The following is a 21,715-nucleotide window of genomic DNA, read 5'->3' as shown; positions in this document are numbered from 1 at the left end:
AATACTCTGGGATGCAGACCATCAGGCCCTGGGGATTTATCTGCCTTCAGTCCCACAGTTTGCCTAACACCATTTCCTGACTAATGTGGATTCCCTTCAGTTCCTCCTTCCCACTAGATCCTCGGTCCCCTAGTATTTGTGGGAGATTGTTTGTGTCTTCATTAGTGAAGTCAGAACCAAAGTACTCGTTTAACTTTTCTGTCATTTCTCTGTTTGCCATTATAAATTCACCTGTCTGATTGTAAGGGACCTACATTTGTCTTCACTAATCTTTTTCTTTTTACATATCTAAAGAAGCTTTCAGAATCTGTTTTTATATTCCCCGCAAGCTTTCTTTTATGCTCTTTTCCCCCCTCTTAATTCATCCCTTTGTCCTCCTCTGTTGAGTTCAAAATTTCTCCCAGTCCTCTGGTTTGCTGCTTCCTCTTGCCAATTTATATGTCTTTTCCTTGGATTTAACACTATCCTTGATTTCCCTCGTTAGCCGCGGTTGAGCCACCTTCCCCATTTAATTTTTTCGGATTAGTCAAGCATGCTTCATAAATCCATGCTGACTTTGACTGATCCTGTCACTGCTTTTCAAATGTGCTGCTATTACATCTTTCATAATCGACTCAAGCATCTTCCCCACTACCGATATAAGTAGTGGTATGAACAATTTTTGGAGTTCATCCATGCTGGCTTTAAATAGACAATAGACAATAGGTGCAGGAGTAGGCCATTCAGCCCTTCGAGCCAGCCCTTCAATGCGATCATGGCTGATCACTCTCAATCAGTACCCCGTTCCTGCCTTCTCCCCATACCCCCTCACTCCGCTATCCTTAAGAGCTCTATCCAGCTCTCTCTTGAAAGCATCCAACGAACTGGCCTCCACTGCCTTCTGAGGCAGAGAATTCCACACCTTCACCACTCTCTGACTGAAAAAGTTCTTCCTCATCTCCGTTCTAAATGGCCTACCCCTTATTCTTAAACTGTGGCCCCTTGTTCTGGACTCCCCCAACATTGGGAACATGTTTCCTGCCTCTAATGTGTCCAATCCCCTAATTATCTTATATGTTTCAATAAGATCCCCCCTCATCCTTCTAAATTCCAGTGTATACAAGCCCAATCGCTCCAGCCTTTCAACATACGACAGTCCCGCCATTCCGGGAATTAACCTAGTGAACCTACGCTGCACGCCCTCCATAGCAAGAATATCCTTCCTCAAATTTGGAGACCAAAACTGCACACAGTACTCCAGATGTGGTCTCACCAGGGCCCGGTACAACTGTAGAAGGACTTCTTTGCCATTGCATCTCGACCGTCAACCCTTTAAGTATAATTTGCCAGCCTATCCTAGACAATTCCCGTCTCATACCTTCAAAGTCTCCTTTCTTTAAGTTCAGGACCTTAATCTCTGAATTAACCGTGTCACTTTCCATCCTAATGTAGAATTCCACCATGTTATAGTCACTGTTGCCCAAGGGGTTCTGCACAACAAGATCGATAACTATCCTTCCTCATTATACAATACCCAGTATAGGATGGCCTGTCCTCTAGTCGGTTCTTCTACATATTGGTTTAAAAACCATCCCATATATGTTCCAGGAAATCTTCCTCAGCGCTGATACCAATTTGGTTGGCCCAATCTATGTGTAGATTAAAGTCACCCATGATAACTGCTGTATCTTTGCTACACGCATTCCAAATTTGCTGCTTGATGCTATCCCCAACCTCCCTACTGCTGCTTGGTGGTCTGTACACAACTCCAACAAAGTTTTCTGCCCTTGGCTATTTCGCAGTTCCACCCATACCGATTCTACAACATCCAAGCTGAGTTGTTGAAAGAAAGCATGCAGATGAAACAGGTGGTTAAGAAGGCAAACTATACACTGCACAGCCAAAACATTATGACCATTGACAGGTGAAGTGAATAACATTGATTATCTTGTTACAATGGCACCTGTCAAGGGGTGGGATATATTAGGCAGCAAGTGAACAATCAGTTCTTGAAGTTGGTGTATTGGATGCAGGAGAAATGGGCAGGAGTAAAGACCTGAGCAACTTTGACAAGGGCCAAATTGTTGTGGCCATACGACTGGGTCAGAGCATCTCTGAAACGGCAAGGCTTGTGGGGTGGTCCTGGTCAGCAGTGGTGAGTACCTACTGACAGTGGTCCGAGGAGGGACAAACCACAAACCGACAGGGTTGTTGGGCACCGATGGCTCATCGATGCGCGAGGGCAACAAAGGCTATCCCATCTGGTCCGAACCCACAGAAGGTCTACTGTGGCACAAGTCACAGAAAGTTTTAATGGTGGTCACAGGAGGAATGTGTCACAATACACAGTGCATCACGCCCTGCTGCGTATGGGGCTGCACAGGGAGGACCAACAGCATATTAGGCAGGAGGTCATAATGTTTTGGCTGTGCAGTGTATAGTTTGCCTTCTTAACCTTCTGTATATAAACCTTCATAGTGAGGGGATTTAAGATAGGGAGCAGATATTTTCTGTTGCTTTTGAACAAGATATTAATGAGAATGCACCTGCAGTATAGTTTGTAGTTTTGATCACATCTGAAGAAGGTTGTCCCTGTGATGGAGAGAATTCAGTGAAAATTCATTAGACAGATTCAGCATTAACATAAGAATGGAGATTTGGTTAATTTAGGTTGTATTTACTGTAGCATTGAGGGGAGATCTCATAGAAACCTTCAATATTCTAACAGGAGCAGAAAGGAGATACAGGGAAGATGTTCTCGATAGCTGGGGAGTTGAGGACTCAGGATCACAGTCTTGTGATGAGGAGTGAACCATTTAATACCTGTAGAATATTTCACCACAAAATGCAGATGAAGCTAAATCATTAAACATATTCGAGGAAGAGTTTGAAATCTTTCTAAGGGCTAGAGAGATCAAGCCATATGATGAGAAAGCTGGAACAGTTTAAATTTTGACGATGGTATTGAAAGGCAGGACAGAATTGAATGCCTGATTGACATAGTCCTACTATTTTTCAAGATTCCTATGTTTGATACTTGAATCAGCTTTTGATCTGAGACAATAACATTGCATTTTAGATCAGATTAATTAATGCAAGGTGTCATCTGGCAAGGTTGAGTACATAATTCAGACTGTCCTTACATTTCCTGAATTCTTTGTGTTCTGGTTTATAGTGCATTCCACATTATCATCACAATATATCTTTATCTTTATTGTCATTGTACAGGTGTACAACGAAATTGGGAATGCGCCTTCCGTACGATGCAATAAATTAATTAGCTAATCAGTATAAATTTAGACAACCCAATGAAACAAAATTAGAAACAGTTTTAAAACAGAATGAAGTGCAAGTAGGTCTGTGCCGGTATGTTGTGCGATGTGACCATCCGACTCAGCAGGACCGGTTCATAGCAGCTATGGCCCTGGGGATGAAGCTGTAACTAAGTCTGGAGGTGCTGGCGTAGAAGGCCTTGTAGCGTCTGCCCGATGGTAGAAGTTTGAACAGACTATTGCAGGGGTGTGAAGAGTCTTTGTGAATGCTGGTGGCTTTTCTGATGCCCTCCAAGGCTGGTAGCTGTGTTCCGATAGTCTTCTGAGCTCTATAGACTACCCGCTGAAGAGCTCTCCTCTCTGCCTCCGTGCAGCTGTTTTTCAGTGTTCTCAGGTAGAACAGTCGTTGCTGCGCCTTCTTGACCAGCGCAGCGGTGTTAGTGGACCATGTGAGGTCCTCCAAAATGTGAGTGCCCAGAAACTTGAAGCTGGACACTCTCTCCACACTGGAGCGTATTCGGAGCGTATTCCCCGTTGTGTGACCTCCGGAAGTTGATGATCAGCTCCTTGGTCCGCCAGGTACTGCACCTCCACTCTGTAGTTTGTTTCATCACTGTTGGTGATCAGCCCGATCACCGTTGTGTCGTCTGCAAACTTGACAATGGTGTTGGTGTCGAATGCAGGAACACAGTCGTGTGTGAATAGGGACTCGACTATTGGTGTACTTTTAGCTGTTCAGATTCTAAGCTCAGAAAAATTCTCTCTCAATCTTTTGCATCTCCTTTCAGCTGTGTCTTAGAATGTACCTCTTAATTTGTTGTGGCCTGCTGCCTGAGTGTGTACTTATGTGGCTTGATATAACATTTAATTACTAAATCTCCTGGGAAGCATCTTGGGACATGGTAAGTTAGAGATGCTGAATAAGCTGAAAAATTGTCTTTACAAGACTGAGATAACTGAGCACTGTATATTTATGGATGGAGTTCATCGGTTGACAAGTTGAAGCAAATGTGCTTTTTCCTGTGCAGATATTCAGAGTTGAGGAGAGAAGTTAATTATTCCTCGACCAACATCACCCAAAGCAAATGAACTGGTTGTTATTTTCATTGGTTTTGTCGAGGATAACTAGTTTGGCTGCTTGTTTTTCTGCATTACAACTGTAACATCATTTGAAAAATATTGCTAATAAATAGCTCAGGGATACCTTAACAATTATATCAATAGCTTTACAACGTTAAGTTTAAAAAAAAATTCTATCCTCTATTTAAATTTGGGAATGTGGATTTAAGATGTAATGCCTCTCTCCCCAGGTATTTAACATCAGAAGATCATCTTTACAATGCCCCCCTGCAAAAGCTGGAAGGAAACATTAAGACGTCAACTACAGAACCCTGGGAAAGATTACATGCTGGAAACAAAATAGCTTCATTTGCTCCAGAATTTAATACTTTTAGGGGTACAGCTTTTTATTCTGCTGGAGACATGAGTAGACAACAAGCAGGTAATTAATTTTAATCTTTTGCCGCACGTTCATCATATTATGCACTTTATGGTAGCTGCCAATGATTGTAGTTTTTTTCAATCATGGAATGAAGTCTTTTGTCCATAAATCTGCTGATGGTATGCTGTAGAGCAATTCTTTATGTTGCTTTTTCTATCTCTTTCCTACAGCCCCTGTAAATAATTTTCCACTCCATTCCCTTTTCAAAGCTCTAGTTGACCGTTTCTACCAACGTTATAGCCAGAGAATTCCAGGTCACAACCATTTTGGTATGCCCCTCCGAGGATCTGGGAAGACAGGGCGACTTGTCAAAACAAGTAAAGCAAATGCATTGCAAGCATTTATTTTGAGAGGGATTCTGTACAAAAACAATGATGTAATACTGAGTCTCTATAAGGTGCTGGTCAGGCCACATTTGGAATATTGTGAGAAATTTTGGGCACCATATCTGAGGAAGGATGTGCTGGCTCTGGAGAGGGTCTAGAGAAGGTTTACAAGAATGATCCCAGGAATGAGTAGGTTAACATAGGATGAGCGTTTGAAAGCACTGAGCCTGTACTCGCTGGAGGTTAGAAGAAGAGGAAGACATTGAAACGTACAGAATAGTGAAAGGCTTGGAGAGAGTGGATGTGGAGAGGATGTTTCCACTAGTGGGAGAGTCTAGGGCTCGAGGTCATAGCCTCAGAATTCTGCAAACCTGTGATCTGCAGTTCCTTGGGACTACCTTGTACAAAATGTTGCTGAGGTCATGCTTGGTGCATTGTGTTCAGTTTGGCTCGTTCTGCTCTGCAAATATGCCATTTAAACTGGCAAGGGTGCAGAGAAGATATACAAGGATGTTTAGGTTTATTATTGTCATGTGTACCAAAGTACAATGAAAAGCTCTGTTTTGCACGCTATCCAAACAGAGCAGATATGGTATACATAAATACAATCAAGTCAAACTCAAGTACAATAGATAGAACAAAGGGGAAGATACAAAGTGCAAAATATAATTCCCAGTATTGTAACACATTGCGGACATTGGACTTTGTCCATGTAATTAATGGGTAGAGTTGAATTGGAGAGTAGCCTTGACTCCATCCCATCATTGACTCATCTTTCTTTGAAGCAGTGTCTCCACCCGAAATATTACCCATTACTTCTCTCCAGAGATGCTTCCTGTCTCGTTGAGTTACTCTTGCATTTTGTGTCTATCTTCGATTTAAACCAACATCTGCAGTTCCTTCCTAAACATCTTAGATGACTTGTCCTGGCCCAGCATATAGGTGCAACGCAAAGAAGGTGCGGCAGTGCCTCTACTTCCTATGGCAGTGCCATATACTTACTAAGGCAGTTCCATATACTTCCTATATATAATGTGTGTACATTTTTGTATATATGTATATATATATATAAATATACACCGATGAGCCAAAACATTATGACCACTGACAGGTGAAGTGAATAACATTGATTATCTTGTTACAATGGCACCTGTCAAGGGGTGGGATATATAAGGCAGCAAGTGAATAGTCAGTTCTTGAAGTTGATGTGTTGGATGCAGGAGAAATGGGCAGGAGCAAAGACCTGAATGACTTTGACAAGGGCCAAATTGTTATGGGGTCAGAGCATCTCTGAAATGGCAAGCAGGGTGTTGCTAAAGGATCTGCTGCTAATGTTTTGGTGTCAGATACAACAGGACACCTTCAGGGGTCTTATGGAGTCCATGCGTCGATGGGTCGGCGCTGTTTTGGCGGCACACGGAGGACCAACAGCATATTAGGCAGGTGGTCATAATGTTTTGGCTCATCAGTGTGTGTATATATACACATATATATATGTGTGTGTGTGTATATATACATGTGTGTATATATATATATATATGTTTTTTTGTAAACATATATGTGTGTGTAATACATTAATAACCATTATTCCAGGTAAGCAAATAGTGCAATACTTTAGTAGTTTGATTCCGTAGTGCAGTCAAAGAAGATCATAGTTGCTAAAGTTAGTGTTGTCAGTGTTCAAGAGCTGGAAATAAGCTGTTCTTGAACCTGGTTGTCACGGTTTCCTGTACCACCTTCCCATTGGCCGTAGCAAAATGAGAACATGGCCAAATTGATGTCGATCTTTGATATTGGCTGCCTTTTTGAAGCAGCACCTCTTATAGATCCTTTCAATAGTGGGAAGGTCAATACCTGATGAACCCGCAGGCATGCCTCTATTGTGGTCTCCTTCATTCTTAGGCGTTTGAGTTGTCGAACCAAGTCGTAAAGCAACCAGACAGTATGTTCTGTGCTGTACAAGTGCAAGAGTGTATTGTCAATATAACAAATCTCCTCAATCTTTTGAGGAAGTTGAGGTGTTGAGCTTTCTTTGTGATTGCATTGCTGGGCCCAGGACAAATCTTCAGAGTTACGCACACCCAAGAATTTGAAATGGTTCACTCTCACACAGCCGATGTGTCGATGAAGGGGGTTTGTCGCTCCTTGGGTTTTTCCCCACTGAAGTCAATAATTAGCTGCTGAGTCTTGCTAATGTTGAGAGCAAGATTGTTGTTCCTGCAGCATTCAATCAGATTTTTAATTTCCCTCCTGTACTCAGACTCCGCATTACCTGCTATTCGTCCAGCAATAGTGGTATCAGTGTACAGGTGTACGGTAGAGAGCATATTGACTGGTTGCATCACGGCAACTTGAACGCCCAGGAGCGAAAAAGATTGTAAAAAGTTGTGAACACTGCCCAGTCCATCACCGGCTCTGACCTCCCCACCATCAAAGGGATTTATCGGAGTCGCTGCTTCAAAAAGGCAGCCAGCATCATCAGAGACCCACACCATCCTGGCCATACACTCATTTCACCCCTGCCATCGGGAAGAAGGAACAGGTGACTGAAAACTAACATCCAGGTTCAGGAACAGTTTCTTCCCTACAGCCATCAGGCTTTGTAACACTACAACCCCAAATAAGCTCTGAACTACAATAGATTATTATTATTATTATTATTATTATTATTATTATTATTATTATTGCACTACTATTGTTTGTTTTTTGTGTGTGTATGTGTGTGCATATATATATATATATGTGTGTGTGTACTTGTGAGTATGTGTATATATACACACTGAACTTTTTTTTCTCTCTCATTTATTATATTGTTTAGTGTACTATGTTTACATATTCTGTTGTACTGCTGCAAGTAAGAATATCATTGTTCTATCTGGGAAATATGACAATAAAACACTCTTGATCATCAGTGTATTTAAAGATGGCACTAGAGCTTTGTCTGGCTCCACAGTCATGAGTATAGTGAGAATAAAGCTCCAAGTGCGCCATGGTGGCGCAGTGGTAGAGTTGCTGCCTTACAGCGCTTGCAGCACCAGAGACCCGGGTTCGATCCCGACTGCGGGTGCTGTTTGTACGGAGTTTGTACGTTTATCCCGTGACCGTGTGGGTTTCCCCCGAGATCTTTGGTTTCCTCCCAATCAAGACGTAAAGGTTTGTAAGTTGACTGGCTTGGCATAAGTGTAAATTGTCCCTAGTGTGTGTAGGATTGTGTTAATGTGCAGGGATCGCTGGTCGGTGCAGACTCGGTGGGCCGAAGGGCCTGTTTTCGTGCTGTATCGCTAAACTAAACTAAATAGTGCTCTAACAAACTTTTACAGATGCACCGTATAAAGTACCCTGATTAGTTTATTGTCCCCTTGTCCTCACCACCCCCCCCTGCTCACCCCCTTTTCATCTGTTGACGATATCTGCCACCATCCATCATTCAATGCTGTTCTTCATAATTCCAGAATCTGCACTTTTGCTATCCACTTAACACCTCCCACATCTCTATTACTATGTCCACCCTTCTCTCCACCACCTGACTGTTCTCTGCAAATCAATCCCTTGACACCTGTATCCATCTATCGCTTGTTAGCTCTTGCCCACCTTTCCCTCCATCTCTTTGTACTCGTTACTTCCCCTCTACTTTATTCAGTCCAGATGAAGGGGCATGACGTGAAATGTTGACTGTTCATTACTGCCCTCAGCTGCTGCCTGATCCATCAAGTTCCGCTGTTCTCCCTTTTTATGCTGTTATTAAGGACATTGTGTTAGGGAGTGGAAATTTCCAAGTAATCTGTGAAAGGGATGTTTTATTCATTCCATTCACCAATTTTGTATTTCATAAAAATAATCTGCTCAACGTTTAGCAAATTTTTCATCAACAAATTTTTCCTAATGTTTCTTAATGCATTTGCACATCTGAGGATTGACTGATCTGCCGTTGCCAGGCACATCCTTTTGAACAACAGGTAACACTTGCCACTTTTCAGTCCTCTGGCACCCCTCTCCCCTCTTCCCCCCCCCCCCCACCCCTCACTGTATCTAGGGAGGATTAGAAAAATGCGGGCTTCTGTGATCTCCATCTTCAGCTCCTCAGGAACGAAAGATGTACCGATGACCTATTTTAGTTAAGCATAGCTGGCTTTCTGTAAATCACTCCCCTCACAGCATCATAGAGTTCAACAGCATGGGAAAGGCCCATCGGCCCAACTCGTCCCTGCCACACAAGATGCTCTATTTAAGCTAGTGTTATTTACCCACGCCTGGCACATATCCCTCTGAACATCTCTAATCCATGTATCTGTCCAAGTGTCTTTTTAATGCTGTTATAGTACCTGCCTCAACCACCACCTCTGGCAGCTTGTTCATATACCAATCACCCTCTAACTAGAAAAAGTTACCCCTCAGGTTTGCATTAAATTTTGCCCCTCTCACCTTAAACGTTTGTCCTCTTGTTTTTGTTTCTCCTACCTTGGGTAAAAAACTGTGCGGCGGCTGACTAGCAGTCTGTCCGTCTTTTTTTTGTTGAGTGTCGGTGTTGGGATGATTTTTATATATATTTTTTTGGTTGTGTATGTGTGGGAGGGGGTGGTGGTGTGTGGTGGGTGGGTGGGTGTGGGGAACTTTTCTCTTCCTCACGGCGCGGGGTGCGGCTCGGCTGCGGGGCCTAACATCCCCCGGTGCGGCTCGGCCGCTGGACTTTACATCCCGGTGCGGCTTGGCCGCTGGACTTTACATCCCGGTGCGGCTTGGCCGCTGGACTTACATCGCCCGGTGCAGCTCGGCTGCGGGGCTTAACACCGCCCGGTGCAACTCGGCTGCGGGACTTTACATCGCCCGGTGCAGCTCGGCTGCGGGGCTTAACACCGCCCGGTGCAGCTCGGCTGCGGGGCTTAACACCGCCCGGTGCAACTCGGCTGCGGGACTTAACACCGCCCGGTGTGGCTCGGCTGCGGGACTTTTCACCGCTGGTGCGGCTCGGCTGCGGGACTTAACACCGCCCGGTGCGGCTCGGCTGCGGGACTTTTCACCGCTGGTGCGGCTCGGCTGCGGGACTTAGCTGCGCAAGGCTTGGTCGCGGGCCTTTCATCGCCCGGTTCGGCCGCGAGACGTTTCAGCGCCCGGTGCGGGGACTGTGCGGGTCGGTCGGGGACGAGCTGTCTGTCCGTGGGCGTGGGGAAGAGAGGGGAAGTTTTGTTGCCTCCATCACAGTGAGGGGGTGTTTGGAGTCACTGTGATGGACGTTTGTGTTGGGGTTATGTGTCTTGTGTTCTTTTTTTTTTTCTATGACTGCTATGTAGTTTCGTTCGGTACTTCGGTACCGAACGACAAATAAAGCTCTGTTATACCTGTTATGATTACCTCCTCTCTTTCTTGACAAAGACTGACATCATGTACTTGTGATACATTATCGTGTGTTTTTCACTTGATTTAACATAAGCAAAATTCCAATGCAGCAAAGCCCTGATTACCAAATACAAGGATACAAATTCTGCAATATTTGCTCCATATATCTCCACTAATCAACTATTAAAGCACTTTATTCTGGTGATGTGTAGATACATTTGCACAGTACACATTATTGCTGGATGAGATATCAATTATCCTAAATATTAATTGAGCCACATATAAGCTTGAATTATGTTCCCCAGTTATTTGTCCAAGGAAAATTGAAAGAAAATTACCATGGATGTTCAGAATCTGAAGTCAAATCAGAAAAAACTCGGTAGATCAGGCACCATCTGTGTTGAGAATAACAGAATCAATATTATAGATTGCCGACTTTGATTGGAAAATGTTAGATATATAAACTAGGTTTCATGTGAAAGTTGAAGTAAATAGGAACAGTAAGTTCAGTGATAGGCAGCAAGGCAGCCGAAAGTATATTCTGAAAGAGATGATGTTGAAAGGTAAAAGTTTATAGTAGTTGAAGAAATAAAGAAATAAAACATTGATACAGAGGAGAGATAAATGGAACTGTTAGTCTCATTACCAGAAATTGCTTTCATATTTATGATCTGAAATTGTTGAACAATGTAATGAAAACAGAAAATGCTAGAAATACTCAGTTGGGCAGGCAGTATCTGAGAGAGGAGCAGAGTTAACATTTCATGATCTGATGAGTATTCTGTTATTGTTTGATTTATAGTGTTTCCATATTAACATTTTGGATTGTTAAACTGGGTAATGTGTTCAGAAGTCCTTGGGTTTCTGATCAAAAGGTAAGTTACTATTCTTGAACTTGTGTTGAGCTTTGCTAGAATGATGGAGGCGAAAGAAAAAGAGGTAAAAGTGGGTTGGGAGTAACAGTGTTACCTCATACTTGATGACTAAATAGGTGTTTCACAAAACAGTAAATAGGTGTTTCACAACTTGCATTTGGTTTGTCCAATGCAGAGTCAATTACCTTGTGCGCATTGAGGCTAGCATACCAAAGCACTGTCCAAGTGAATCTCTTTAGCCTGGAATATGGTTTTAGTACAGTACAAAGAATGATGGAGGGTAATTTCTATAACTTCACACAAAGGTGCTATAGGAAGCAATAAGGGTGATTAAGGTAGGTTAGATTTTTAAGAAAGATTGTCCTTGCAGAATATTCAAAGGTGGGAAAAATAATATGAAAAATGGATTGCTTATATTTGTGCCTTATGTGCCTCTCCTATTTGCAATTATGTTAATTTTACTTTACTGCACCCAAAAAAGAAACATTTTTCAAGTGATAAATTAAGGTTTACAAGTTTCCTTTCATATTTAATTTCAAATCTTCGAAAGGTAAACTTTGAATAGTGATTGTAATCTTACTTCTTAAGTATGATGTTTGTGCACTCAACCTTCAGTGAGGGATTTAAGTACGTAATTCTAAACTAATACTTCAGCGCATTGCTCATAGAGCTCTGCATGTTTAGAAGTGTCATTCTCTTGAAAGACAGACACATTTTAAGCCTTTTTCAACAGTTCAGTTGGATGTAAAAGATCCAAAAGCAACATTTGAAGAAAAGCAATTGCTGTCATATTTATACATTTATATTTTATAAATATTTATATAATATAAATTGTATATACAATTTACAATTTATATATTGTGTGTGTATATACAATATAATGTTATGTATGTTATATTTGATAAAATATACAATATATCTCAAATGTTACATTTGCTCTTTCTTCAATTGTGATCTGTGCAGCAGTTTTGGTTTTAAATCAGTTATCTACGATGAAATAGATGCCATTTGGTACCCCCCAACTTGGTTAATATTTCCCTCAAGTTTTCAGGGAAAATCAATTCATCTATAAATAGCCTTCCTTTAAGATCCCAAATACCTAAAAAGGAAGCCACCTTAAAAAGTATAATCCCGTTCAATATCCTGGAAAGAGTTAGGAGAGAATATATGTTTATTCTATCCTACTGCTGAGTCCCGTCCATTTTGGCATAATGGTTTCCTAATTGCAAAGAAAGCACTGATTTAATTTTCATTTAAATTGTGTTAATTCCATTCTCCTTGGGAAACAGAAGGTAATTGTAATTAATATTTTAGCATGCAGAACTTTTAAAATGTTTATGATTAAAAGGCACATTAGATTGGAAGATTAGCTGTGAGAACATAAAGGTCGAATTGAAAGAAACTGATTAATTACATTTGATATATGCCACATTCAAGTAATCTTGTGTTTTTATATAGGGACTACTTCACTTGCTAAAAAGGATGCGGCTACTTCCCCTCTGTCAGTTTTCAAAAAGGATGAACCAGTTAACATGGCAACATCACCCATTTGGCCTGAATCACTGAGGTAGGTTATCATAGAAATGTATAGCAATGGAATGGGGCCTTAGGCCCACTTTGTTCATGCCAACCATGGTGCCTATCATTACTGATCCCATTTGTCCACGTTACGCCCAAATTCCTCTATGCCTTTCTGATCCAAATACCTGTCCAACCACCTTTTAAATGCCGTGATTGTATCTGCCTCCATTACCTGTTCTGGCAACTATAATTTCGGAATAATGTCTAATTTTAAAGAAAATTTCAGGTTGACTATTGGAACAAACTTTTAACCTGTTTTTAGTTGTCTTTTTTTGAAACATGAATTTTGTACTTGATGAATAACCTAGAGGACCTTACTTTAAATTCTGCTATGATAGTGAGGGAACTTAACTTAAAAATATCAATCTTCTTTGGCTCATCCCGTGGGGAAAAAATATTGAAAAAGCTGCAGGCAAGTCTTTCCTAGCCTAAATTGTTTTTTGATATCCTTCAAGGAAGAATCTATCATACAATATACACTGGTCTACTTATGTCCCCTGTTCACGATTGATTCACAATACCATCATGGCAGATGGGACTGCTTCAAATTTCCAAGAATAAACTGAGTTATAGAGTTGAAAGTCCTGATGCAGCGTCTCGACTGGAAATATTGACTATTTTACCTCCATAGAGGCTACTCGACCTCTTTAGTTCCTCAAGCCATTTGGTTTTTTTTGCTCCAGAATACAGCATCTCCAGACTACAGCTGTGTCTTGTGTCTCTATAGTATTGAAACTTAAGTTATTAAAGAAAGCAACTTTTTAAAATAATACGGGCAGTCAATTATATTTTTCATGATATGAACAGTGAAAAATTTTCAGCAATCTCTTTTGGTTTAGTTTAGATTTACTGCGCGGAAACGGGCCCTTCAGCTCACTGAGTCCGCGCCAACTAGCGATCCCCGTGCATTAATACTTTCCTACACACACAAGGGACAATTTACAATTTTACCGAGCCAATTAACCTCCAAACCTGTACGTCTTTGGAGTGTGGGAGGAAAACGGAGCACCCGGAGAAAGCCCAAGCAGGTCACGGGGAGAACGTACAAATTCCGTACTGACAGCACCTGTAGTCAGGATCGAACCCAGGTCTCTGGTGCTGTGTGGCAGCAACTACACCACTGTGCCGCCATCTCTGATGCAGCTCCGAAATAGCATTTATAATAATTATTAGTTAACTTCGAACTGAAAATTCAGCTGAAATGTAAATGGCAGATTAGGTATCTAAGGGTAATGCAATGGAAGTAATGCACTGAGGAGGTCCACACGTCGTGTAAACACTCTGTTTAATCATTAACTGAATACCGTTCCGTCGCTCACCCGCGCGTGCCCGAGTTCAAATCCCAACTGCCAAATCCTTTGTTCTCCTGGCACACGACGGCCGCCCCCCTGACCACGTGATTGGTCAGCCCAGATCACACCCGGTCCACCTGAGAGTTCGAGCCCAACAAAATTATCAATGCTACTCAATGGCTGGCTCCCTTTTAACATAAAGTGGAAAAATCATGCACTGTTTTTATGAGAAATAACCAAAAACAAGTGTATTAGTTACAAGCTTATTAAAAAATTGAAACTACAAATTATACTTTGCATTTTACAGAGGTTAGATCTTAATAATTGAAATTTTTGCTGAGTATTTATCATAATAAAATATTGGCATTTATACATGGTGTTGGAACTGGTGTCTCATCCAGTGCTTGTGAATGCTTATCTTTACAACACCTCATAGTAGCTAATAACCCCATATCCAGGCATTATTCTTGTAAACCTCCTCTGCACCCTTTCGAACACCTTCATATCCTTCCTGTAATGGTGTGATCAGAACTGCATGCAATATTCCAAATGTGGCCTAACCAAAGTCCTATAAAGCTGCATCAGGACTGTAATTCCCTAGATTTTCTCTACATCCCATCTTAAATAAAGGAACAACATGAGCTACTCTCTAGTCCTCCAAGATTTTGCTTGTGGCTAGAGAAGATGCAAAGATCTTTGTCAAGGCTCCTGCAATCTTCTCTCTTGCCTCCCTCAATAACCCAGGATAAATTCCTGGGGGTTTATCCACCTTATTGGTCTTCAAAGCCCCAACACCACCTCTTCCTTAATCTCAAAATGCCATTGCGTATTAGTATTCTTCACACAGATCTCACTGTCCTCCATGTCTTTCTCCTTGGTGAAAACAGATGCAAAGTATCTGTGCCTTGTCTACATCCCAGACTCCAAGCACAAATTCCCTTGATCCTTCAGCATTCCTATCTTCTCCCTGGTTACCCTTTTGCTTTTAATATACACCGATCGGCCAAAACATTATGACCACTGACAGGCGAAGTGAATAACATTGATTATCTTGTTACAAATGCACCTGTCAAGGGGTGGGATATATTAAGCAGCAAGTGAACAGTCAGTTCTTGAAGTTGATGTGTTGGATGCAGAAGAAATGGGCAGGAGTAAAGACCTGATCGACTTTGACAAGGGCTAAATTGTTATGGCCAGACGACTGGGCCAGAGCATCTCTGAAATGGCAAGGCTTGTGGGGTGCTCCCAGTCAGCAGTGGTGAGTACCTACCGACATTGGTCTGTGGAGGGACAAACCACAAACCGGCGACAAGGTGTTGGGCGCTCAAGGCTCATCGATGCGCGAGGGCAACGAGGGCTATCCCGTCTGGTCCAAACCGACAGAAGGTCTACTGTGGCACAAGTCACAGAAAATTTTAATGGTGGTCACGGGAGGAATGTGTTACAATATCCAGTGCATCGCACCCTGATGCGTATGGGGCTGCACAAGGAGGACCAACAGCATATCAGGCAGGTGGTCATAATGTTTTGGCTGATCAGTGTAGGTATAAAATGTTTTGGGATTTACTTTAATCTGATTCATCAAAGCCATAACCTGGCTCCATTTGGCCCTTCTAATTGCCAACTTGAGTTCTTTATATTCCACAAACGACCTTTCTGAGTCCATCCTCTTAAACCTTGCATGTGCTTCCTTTTTTACAAAATTTACAACCGCTTTGGTCATCCAAGGTTCCCTTACTTCGCTAACTTCATATCTCTTCACCAGAACATGCCAGTTCTGAACTTTGATCAATTGATCTTTAAATGACTCCTGCGTGTCAGATGTAGACTTACTCAATAGCAATTGCTCCCAGTGTACCCTCCCTTGATCCTGCTTAATAAAGTCGTAGTTTGCTGTACTCCAATTTAGTGCTTTCCTGCCAGGTCCACCCTTCTCCCTATTCAAAACAATCTTAAAACTTACAGATTATGATCACTTTCCCCCAAATGTTCTTCCACTGAAACCCAGCCTTCTGGCCGGGTTCATTTCTCAACAGAAGGTCCAGTATGTTATCTTCTTGGGTGAGACTATCCACATACTGTTTCAAGAAACCTTGGATATACCTCAGAAATTCTGCCCCATCTAAGCCTTTGACACTAAGCAAATCCCAATCAACATTGGGGAAGTTAAAGTTACCTATTAAAACAAACCTGTTGCTTTGGCACCTTTTGATAATCTGGCTACATATCTGTTCTATCTTCCGCTTGCAATAGAGGGACCTATCTACAACCCCATTAGAGAGCTTGCACCTTTCTTATTTCTGGACTTCACCCTTATTGGCTCAGCAGACAAACCCTCCAGTTTGTGCAGTGAGTGCTGCCATAACAGTCTCCCTGAGTAGTAGCGCACTCCTCCACCTCTTTGGCTTCACTCTCAATCATATTCTGAACATCGAAACCCACAACATTGAGCTGCCAGTCTTGTCGCTCTCACAACCATGTTTCTGCAATGGCCAAAAATCCTCGTCGCAAGCGTTGATCCAGGTCCTAATTTCATCTGCTTTCCCCACAGTACTCCTCGCATTGAAATAAACATACTTCAGCCCACCAGTATCACCATAGTTCCTCACCTCTCCCTGCGTGTACCTTCCCATCACTCGTTCCAATTTCTGAACTACTACCCCGATTCGTAACCTCATGCCTCGCTAGTTTAAACTATCCCGAGTAGCACAAGCTCCTTGCAAGGATATTGGTCACCCTCCTTTTGACATATTCAACAGCCATCCATTTCTCACACTTGTTACTCAATCGTCTGTACATTATTTGGCCCATTACTATAGTACTACTGTAAAATAAAAATGATGGCAATCATTGTATAGTTTGCCAGAGTCAGGATCATTCTAGACGATCTATTAACATTTTTTAAAAACGGGTTTGGTTAGTTTTGGGGAACCGGTGGATGGTTTTTGGAATTTTCTAACAGCATACGTAAAAGTGCAATGGAAGTAGTCTTTTCTCAGTGTCAGGGATCAGAGGAATAAACAGGTTCAATATTAGATTGTAGATTGCATCTTCTTTAAATGTTTATTTTCCCTTAACTGAGAGGAGTAGATTTAAAGTAATTGGTGGAAGGGCTAGAAGGGAAATTAGGAAGAATGTTTTTCACTCAAAGGGTGGAAAATTTTCTAATTTGCTACTTGAGAAACTGGTAGATATAAAAACTGCTACCACTTATTAAATCTATGGATATGTACCAGAATGGCCAGGACCTGCAGAACTGCAGAAAGCAAGATTAGATTAGGTGGTTCTTTTAACCAGCATGGACATGATGTGTATGGCTAGAATATAAAAACAGGGATGTAATGCTGAGGCTCTATCAGGCGCTGGTCAGGCCGCATTTGGAGTATGAGCAAGTTTGGGCACCATATCTGAGGAAGGATGTGCTGGCCCGGGAGAGGGTCCAGAGGAGGTTTCCAAGAATTATCCCAAAAATGAGTGGGTTAACCCATGATGAGCATTTGACAACACTGGGCCTGTACTCGCTGGAGTTTAGAAGAATGAAGGGGGACCTCATTGAAACATACCGAATAGTGAAAGGCTTGGATATAGTGGACGTGGAGAGGATGTTTCTATGTGGGAGAGTCCAAGACTAGAGGTCATAGCCTCAGAATTAAAGGACGCTCCTTTAGGAAGGAGATGAAAAGGAATTTCTTTAGTCAGTGGGTGGTGAATCTGTGGAATTCTTTGCCATAGAAGGCTGTGGAGGCCAAGCCAGATGATATTTTTAAAGCATAGATGGATTATTGATTAGTACGGGTGGCAGGGGTTATGTGGAGAAGGCAGGAGAATGGGGTTAGGAGAGAGAGATAGATCAGCCATTATTGAATATCGGAGTAGATCTGATGGGCCGAATGGCCTAATTCTGCTCTTATGACATGACATGATGTGCTGAATGACTGCCTTCCTGCACGATTGTATTTTCTCAGATTCCAGAATCTGAGTATAACTGATATTAATAATGCATTGTCAGCTGGCAAAAGAATGCCTGGGCAATTATGGTACTTGAGACTACTATTACATAAAACCCTATCAATTCAAAAGTCCAGAACATCACAAGATAGCACTGCATGTGAGGTTCTATATATGGAGGTATACTACACTAAGTAATAGTTTTGCGATTTCAATCGTTTAATCTGGAAAAGGAAGATCCAACTGACTGACGCTAAACTGGAATTAACAAAACAATTAAGACTTAAGACTAAATTAGCGAAGGAAAGATTAAGAAAACTGCAAATTAAGAATGTGGATTAAAAATTATGCAAATGACTAAGCATTAATAGTTCAGTTAGTATTAGTGATGATTTTAAAAGAACGGTACTTCTTTTAAATATGTTTTAAATATGGGTAATATTTAAATCTATGCAGGATGTGACCATATACTTTGCCTAATTGAAATGAAATGAATTGATCACATATTTAACGATTTAAATATTTTTAAAATTTAAATATTTGGCCAGTTTGTCATTTTCTTCTTAGCAAAGCTAACAGCTCGGTTATTAGGCAGTATTTTTGTTCAGAATTTTAAATTATGATTTGCTGATTTAAGATCATAATGAAAACTTCACATAAGTTAAATGCGCAATGAACTTTTAATTTTGGAAACACAGACTTCAGTGCATTAAGAGAAAACTTGAGAGAGCAGTAAAATCAATATGAGATCATTAAAATATAATTTGGGAGGACCCGGCATGGGGGAACCGCTGTGAGGAGGGAGGGGAAGAACAATGGAGGACCCGGCATGGGGGGATCTCTGGGGGGGGGGGGGGGGGGAACAAAAGGAGAAGCCGGCATGCTTTGTAGCTTTGTTAGCACCGTAGGTGGCTGCTATTTGTATACATTGGGTATGCAGCAAATAATTTCACTGTGCCTTGTCACATGTGACAATAAAGTATTCCATTCCAAGACCTATGTTACAATTAACCATAATCTAAGCAACAAATTAGGATTGATAAAATTATAGAATTATATAAATCCATTGCCACAGTCCTATTTTCTTAGACGGAGTGAGCAATGTGTTCTCTCAATTAGCTGTGATAGATATTGATAGGCAACTGCAAGTTGTACTTGAAATAGATCTGCTATCCTTTCAAATTCTGCAGTTAACCACAGGACCTACATAATAGATCTGTTGAACACTTACATAGGTCAGATAGAAATGATAATAGGCTCTCTGTGTGACAGTTTAAAATGTTACAAATTCCCGATGGAGTTAAGAAGAATTGATTGCCTTCCTTTTTGATACAAAACCTGTTGAGGATCAAAACCTGAAATTGAGTCTTTGGGAAATATAATCACTTTAAACAGGATCATTAAAGTATATTATTCCACCTTCATAAAGTTATGAACAGTGATATATTCATGTAGATGTTGTAGGACTACTCAGTAATTTAGTTGCTGCACTTTTGAAGTATACTGGAAAATCCATCATATTGAATTACTTGAGTTATCATTGTGAGTTACATAGAAACATAGAAAGTAGGTGGAGGAGGAGGCCATTAGGCCCTATGAGCTAGCACCGCCATTCATTGTGATCATGGCTGATCATCCACAATCAGTAACCTGTGCCTGCCTTCTCCCCATATCCCTTGATTCCACTAGCCCCCAGAGCTCTATCTAACTCTCTTTTAAATTCATCCAGTGAATTGGCCTCCACTGCCTTCTGTGGCAGAGAATTCCACAAATTCACAACTCTGGGTGAAAAAGTTTCTTCTCATCTCAGTTTTAAATGACCTCCTCTTTATTCTTAGACTGTGACCCCTGGTTCTGGACTCCCCCAACATTGGGAACATTTTTCCTGCATCTAGCTTGTCCAGTCCTTTTCTAATTTTATATGTCTCTATAAGATCCCCTCTCATCCTTCTAAACTCCAGTGAAAACAAGCCCAGTCTTTCCAATCTTTCCCCATATGACAGGGATTAACCTTGTGAACCTACGCTGCACTGCCTCAATAGCAAGGACGCCCTTCCTCAAATTAGGAGACCAAAACTGCACACAATACTCCGGATGTGGTCTCACCAGGGCCTTATACAACTGCAGAAGGACCTCTTTGCTCCTATACTCAAATCCTGTTGTTATGAAGGGCAACATGCCATTAGCTTTCTTCACTGCCTGCTGCACCTGCACGCTTACTTTCAGTGACTGGTGTACAAGGACATCCAGGTCTCGTTGCACTTCCCCTTTACCTAATCTGACACCATTGAGTTAATAATATGCCTCTTTGTTTTTGCCGCCAAAGTGGATAACCTCACATTTATCTACATTATACTGCATCTGCCTTGCATTTGCCCACTCACTCAACCTGTCCAAGTCACCCTGCAACCTCCTAACGTCTTCTTCACAGTTCACACTGCCACCCCGCTTTGTGTCATCTGCAAACTTGCTAGTGTTACTTTTAAATCCATCATCCAAATCATTAATATATATTGTAAATAGTTGCGGCCCCAGCATCGAGCCTTGCAGCACTCCACTCGCCACTGCCTGCCATTCTGAAAAGGACCCGTTTATTCCTACTCTTTGCTTCCTGTCTGCCAACCAATTCTCAATCCATGTCAATACCCTACCCCCAATACCATGTGCTCTAAAACACTGAAGAGAAGTGGTGGTAAGGAAGAACTCTGTCATCTCATGTGAAACCTAATTTTTTAGGATGAAATCACAGAGTTGCAGCATGTGGTTAAAGACGAGGAGCAGGCCAAGTTTAGGTTGTAGAGGAACACGATAAAATGGTGTACAGGTGAGATGGATAAGAATAGAATCAAAACATTACTTATACAGATGTTCAATGAAAGAGATGCACCCGAGCAGAATGCCATGGTCAACTGTGTCAACGATTGTAGGTAGATTGAGAAGAATGAGAAGGCATAGTTTGCCTTTGACCCATTAGAGCCTCCTTAGGACTGTGAAACATGAAAATTACAACGCATGTTGTTTTCCAAATCTTTGTTTCCACATGTAATGGTGATGAGTAAGACACTTATTGAAGTACATTTGCCAATCTGTTATTTAATTATTGTCAATATCTAACATCCTGGTTCCGAACACAACAAATAGCTGTATGTGCTGATGATGTAAGATTTTTCCTGATTAGATTGAAGTATCTTTGCAATTGTGAATGGGATTTTTTTTTGTAGATGAACTCCATTGCATAAGTCACATGCTGGGAAGACCTGCATGTATGTTCGAAACACTGAAACTCTCATTTATTGATCTTAGGCCCTTGGAGTTCTGGTGTTTTAATGTTTTTACATTAAAAACATGAGAAGCGATGGCATGACGGAATGAGTTTTACGTTAATAATTGCCTTTTATGAAAAATGATTGTTTAATCTTTTGCAATGCCATTTCAAAAATTATCAAAATTCCTCTGTCTTATTCAGTGCATTATGCTTAGAAATGAGTCTTAGCATACAACCTTCCCATTCGGTGTTGTGCACTGTGAAAAACTTGCTCTCTTAACTTTTCCAAGTGGTGTATATATTTTACTATTCACGATTTAAAATTAGAGCATAATATCACAC

The 21,715-nt window shown here is 41.4% G+C and overlaps 1 protein-coding gene across 2 annotated transcripts in view; it reads left to right on the top strand.

The window, feature by feature from the left end:
- kiaa1328 (KIAA1328 ortholog) overlaps positions 1 to 21,715 on the top strand; it is a 120,282-nt gene that overhangs the window by 73,768 nt on the left and 24,799 nt on the right. For both annotated transcript variants that reach the window (XM_078409742.1, XM_078409749.1), the window contains 2 exons: positions 4,562 to 4,752; positions 12,746 to 12,854. In XM_078409742.1, the coding sequence (XP_078265868.1) occupies positions 4,562 to 4,752; positions 12,746 to 12,854 (300 nt within the window). The remainder of the gene's footprint in view (positions 1 to 4,561; positions 4,753 to 12,745; positions 12,855 to 21,715) is intronic.

The sequence above is a fragment of the Rhinoraja longicauda genome, chromosome 1, assembly GCF_053455715.1.
Source record: "Rhinoraja longicauda isolate Sanriku21f chromosome 1, sRhiLon1.1, whole genome shotgun sequence".
Lineage (NCBI taxonomy): Eukaryota > Metazoa > Chordata > Chondrichthyes > Rajiformes > Arhynchobatidae > Rhinoraja > Rhinoraja longicauda.
This window is presented reverse-complemented; position numbering and strand designations above follow the sequence as displayed.